The following is a 5,540-nucleotide window of genomic DNA, read 5'->3' as shown; positions in this document are numbered from 1 at the left end:
GAAATCATGTAATAGAGACAAGAAAGGTGCAGTACTTAGGCACACGTAGTAAATGACTGAGCCCAATGATTGCTTCTCGTCATTCAAGTGAATAGGACTGAACTGCAATACCAGCCACAGCCCAGAGACAAGAGTGGAGCTGTTTTTTTTTTAAAACAAAACAGACTCTTCACACTCATATTAGTCAACCACTTTAACCTTTAGAATTCATTATTTCAGAAGGTGACATTTTTCTTTGAACCCAAAATGTTAAAAGTTCTCCAGATATGAAGAGGACTATGTTAAACAAACTCCTTCTTCTCTGTAGTCCATTTATCAAGGCCAAGAAAACCAAGTCACATAGCAAATATACTGGTGATTTGGTTCATTCATTTGTATGCATGAAAAAGTTATACCAGACTTGTTCTATAAAATGTTAGCATTAACTGAATCACTTCAGGTGAGGAAACAAATCTTCATATAATGGTGGTAGTGGAAAATGTTCATGATGATGACTGGAGACAGGAGATCTACAAAGATGAAAATAAATTGAATTAAATTAAAGTTACCAATCACCGGTGACACTTAAGGCCCTTTATACAAACCAATTATCAGGCAATCGAGCATGTAAACAGGGCACCGATCAGCCAATGAAGGCTCGTTCATTGGCCGATTGTATCGTTATTGCTGCAAGTAATATTAGGGTATGTTCACACGGCTTATTTTCGGCCAAAAAAATCGGAAGCAGAACGCCACCAAACATCTGCCCATTGATTTCAATGTGAAAAATTGTGTTCTGCTCCGATGGGGCGTTTTTTTACGTGGCGGTTTTTCAAAACGCCCCTAAAATAGAAATGCATGTCACTTCTTGAGCCGTAAAAAACACAGCGAAAAACGCGAGTTGCTTAAAAAACGGCTAAAAATCAGGAGCTGTTTTCCCTTGAAAACAGCTCCGTATTTTTAGAAGTTTTTTGCAAAGCATGTGAACATACCCTTATCGTTGTTGGCAGCACATCTCCCTGTGTAAGGCCCCATGCAAACGACCGTAAAAACGCCTTCTATTGGCCACGGGTACCTTCCCGTTTGCGTACGGGAAGGTGCCCGGGCAGTTGAAAAATATAGAACATGTCCTATTTCAGGATGTAATTATGGCACGGGCAGGCCCATAGAAGTCTATGGGGCTCCCGTAATTACGGGTGGCTAAGTGTGTGCACCCATAATTACGGAAGTGTTGCTAGGCGACGTCAGGGGATTAAAATTTTTGAATAAAGAGAAGCAGAGAAAATGGCATCTGAGCGATCATGTGACTCTTTTAAGGGGTTTGGACATGATTGTGACATTTCCAGCCCCCCTTTTTTTACGTATCCGTAAATACGGGTGGAATACGAATGACAACGGACCCATATTTACGGGCACGGGTCCGTAAACACGGGTTAAATACGGGTTAAAAACGTGTGACAAAGGACCCGTATTTACGGCCAGTATTTACGGGAGGGAAAAAATATGGTCGTGTGCATGGGGCCTAAGCAGGTAGATGTGCTGCCGAAATGATAGACATGTATGGGGACGAGTGATCGTAGTAATGATCGATTGTCCCCATACTTGCTCCTTTTGAAAGGAGCAACCGACCACCGATCAACGAGCTGTGATATCCTGTTTGTTCTGTTTTTTTATATGCCTGAACTAATATTTTAAGAACAAAGAACAAATACAGAAGGAGCAATATATCAATGATAATAAGACGTAGGCCGGCAGTGGCGTGGTGATAAATAATTGAGTCATTCGTTAGAAAAATATGAGACTGCTGGTTTAGCATATATCTAGAAATCTAGCCCAAGCTCTGCCCCTTGTCCAACCAAATTTTATCCAGACCCACCAAATATGCCCAGATTTGTGGGAAACCAGGCCTATTTTTCTAGAAGCTGAACTATTTTGAGGTCAATAAAATAGATCCAAATTTCAGGATGGTTGGGCAGCCAGTAGAAATGAGCATATACAAAACTCATATAATATATGTACCTGTATATTTTTATATATAATATGCTTTTATATAAATATATATATATATATGTTTTTATATAAAAAAAATATATATGTGTTTTCAAATAAATATATATACACAGATATACACAAGCACAGAGCAGAGGCACTCACCACAGAGAAAATGTAGATGGGTGCCAAGCAAGTGGTCCTGATCCAAGACCATACAGATATGTGAAGAAAATCTTGCAGCACTCCGATATCAAATATGAAAAAATGTGGTTTATTTAGCCAACATCAAACAGTCCAACGGTTCAGTCCATCATTTGTTTGCATCAATATTAAATGTTTTTATTAGTCTTTCACTTTTGTATCAATTTGTACTTTTGATACCTTATGTAAAGGGGAGAGTCCCCTAAAAAAAAAATATATATATATACAGTATATATAGTGTATGTAATGTCTCATGAGCCAGGGCTGTAGAGACACAGCCCTGGTCATGAGCAACGGCTTCACAAAGCGGGACAATTAGTTATTGTCCTACTTTGCTTGTAAGTGACGGAGACAGGAGATACTGCTTTGATCTCCTGTCTCCATTTTAAACTACCTGCGCACACGGGCGTTCTCACGTGCACGTGCGGGCACTCTCGTGCACACGGCAGCGCTCTTGCGATCGTGCGCTTATGGGTTGGCCGGTGACGTCATATCACCGCGCCAACCCATGTTAGCCGGGGGCGAGTGCCACTCGCCCCGCTACGAGCGTACCGACAGGGTTTAAATAGCCCTGCATCGGTGCGCTGAGTGGCTGGGACCTACCCTCACCACTACACCATTGTCCGGCTCACCTCAGTTGAGTCCGGCCTCCCACACCACCAACGGAACTAGGCACCGCTCGAGCTGGGACCTGCCTGCCTTCCTCCACCAACGCCGGCTCACCTCTCCAGCTGGGCACCACTCCGCCAACGACCTGCCTCCTATCCTCTGCCTCCTTTCTCAATGACACATTAAGTATCAAGTGTAGCCATAGCTACACTTAACCCCTGGTAACCCTTTATCTTCCAAAGTCTGTTAGTGTTATTATATTACAACTTTCCCCTTTATATGAAATTCTGTACTTGAGGAACACTTGAGTTCAGACAGTAGATATCAGATACAAACTCTACACTAGAGAACATTTAAAGTACTGTGACATAAATATACACATATACATTGCCAAGTCCCTAGTAAATTAAAAAAATTATCGAAAATTAAATTTCAAAAAGTCAAGCTTCCTTATTTACCAGATTGTATCTAAAGCCATTTTTACATTTGCTTAAAACCATTGCAGATTGCAATAATTTCAACCCAGCTCCTCAGTTGCGCCATTTGTATGTCATCATATATATATATATATATATATATATATATATTGTAACGTAAATCCCTAATATATATATATCCAGTCAATCCGGCGTGTCATTAAATCCAGATTAATGGGTGCCCAACAACCATGTCCCTAGTAGAGCAGGGGTCATACATACACATTTCCTTTCCATTGAGTCACAAAAACCTATCAAAGGTTGTCACACACACACGCACGCACGCACGCACGCACGCACACACACCAGGGTTTTGTTTTTTTTTTAAACGCTAGTTTTTTGAGCCAAAGCCAGAAGTGGATTAACAATGAATGAGAAATATAAAGGAATGTGTTTTTCCTAATGCTCTCATTCTCAGATTTCCATAACTTCAGTGGACAGTGATCATACATGTGTGGAACTTCATTACTGAAACCAGGACCTGCTCATTTTCAAGATCATTTACAATCCTAGCTGCAGGACCTCAACTGATCTGGCTTTTATAACATGCCCGGTTGACGTCATGAAAAGGAAAACCTCTATAAATAGCTTACAGCTACTGCTGTAAAATGCAAATGAAAACAATATATATATATATATATATATATATATATATATATATATATATATATTTTAAACATCAAAGGCAAAAAAGTAACAACCATATCAAATAATAATATTCAGCTGGCAGAATATAAAACAAAAGGGACAAGGTACAAACCTCTCATGGTCTGGAGATTGGGAAGATTCTTCATCTTCTACAAATGCTGGATTTTCCAGGGGGTAGATACTACTATATTGTGGGGGGAATATTGGTGGTGGGGGTATCACATTAACTAGACCAGCAGTTCTATTACTGGGGACTGGTGGTGAAGCATTTGAACTTCTTGTAATAGCATCATGAGTGGTGTAGGGAGGAGGAATATACTGTACCACTGTCGCTCCATGGAAAGTTATAGGCTGATTAATTCCGGTGAAGACAAAGGACTGTCCAGCTTGGGGTTGTTCTGGTTCAACATCTGTATCGTTGCTGCCTTTACACGATTTACAAGTAAGCATCTTAAATTTACACACAGAAATCAGTGCAAAGGTCACACCAACTGAGAGCAGAATAGGACCCAACAGTTGAGTCCACTCAAATCCTTGATATCCTTCACGTCGAATCCATCCCATTACAGTAAAAGTGATTCCAACCAGTCCTAAAAAAATTCCAGAAAATAGTAAAGTTGCGCCAGCTTTATCCCTATTAGAGACCTGCACATCAGGTTGGCTGTTTGGATATGGAGGAAGTGAAAATACATTGAGGGAGAAGTCATCCTCCGGAGTATTGCTCTGTTCCATTATGAAAAGCCAGCTGCCTCTTCATCCATCCAGGCTGGAAAGAAATCCTTAACAGCCTGCAGGGGTAAAAGTTCAGATAGATCCTATGTAGCCATGCTCACATGATTGCTGCACATAAAGAATAGACTTTGGTAGCAAAGTATAAAGGTCTGAGCAGTGGAGCTTAAATATAACAGGAAAATGTATATTCTCCAGATATACAGAGTGTAATAACTGAGCGTACAATATGAGCCGTTCATGTAAGCATATAATATATGTAGATTCTTCATGACTTAAGGTCCACTAAATATAGGGAACATTGATTTGCCAAAGAAAATCCACAGACTTAGATATTTATATTAATAAAAAGCAATTGACACAAGAAGACTGAAAATCCCGATTGTAACACATTTAATCCATATAGTTACAAATAAATAAAAGTTGTGGTGATATAAGTTCGGTTTACTTGAACCATGGGGTCCGGGTCTTGCGGCCTTAAAACAGATGCTAAAATGCGGCCACATTACGACCATCCTAATGAGGCCTGAGGGTATGTTCACACTGGCTATTTTCGGCTGTTTTTCAGGCCGCAAACGGCCCGAAAAATGGCTGAAAAATCGGAAGCAGAACACTGCAAAATACAGCCTTCTGTTCCGACGAGCCGTTTTCTACACGGCCGGAAAAAACGCCCGCGAAAAAGAAGTGCATGTCACTTCTTCTGTCGTTTTTGGAGCCCTTTTTCATTGACTCTATAGAAAATCAGCTCCAAAAACGGCCGTAAAAAAACGCATGCGAAAAACACAAGTTAATTAAAAAACATCTGAAAATGTTGAGCTGTTTTCCCTTGGAAACAGCTCCGTATTTTCAGACGCTTTTTGTTAAGCGTGTGAACATAACGTTCATGTTATTCCTCGGTGCCATTAT

The 5,540-nt window shown here is 40.3% G+C and overlaps 1 protein-coding gene across 1 annotated transcript; it reads right to left on the bottom strand.

The window, feature by feature from the left end:
- Positions 1-316: 316 nt before the first annotated feature.
- TMEM174 (transmembrane protein 174) lies at positions 317-4,637 on the bottom strand. Its single transcript, XM_075854872.1, has 2 exons — positions 4,018-4,637; positions 317-509 (listed from the first exon to the last, which is right to left on the bottom strand). The coding sequence occupies exons 1-2, from the start codon at positions 4,635-4,637 to the stop codon at positions 431-433; spliced, it is 699 nt and encodes a 232-aa protein (XP_075710987.1). The 3' UTR covers positions 317-430.
- Positions 4,638-5,540: the final 903 nt, after the last annotated feature.

The sequence above is a fragment of the Rhinoderma darwinii genome, chromosome 1 (assembly GCF_050947455.1).
Source record: "Rhinoderma darwinii isolate aRhiDar2 chromosome 1, aRhiDar2.hap1, whole genome shotgun sequence".
Lineage (NCBI taxonomy): Eukaryota > Metazoa > Chordata > Amphibia > Anura > Rhinodermatidae > Rhinoderma > Rhinoderma darwinii.
This window is presented reverse-complemented; position numbering and strand designations above follow the sequence as displayed.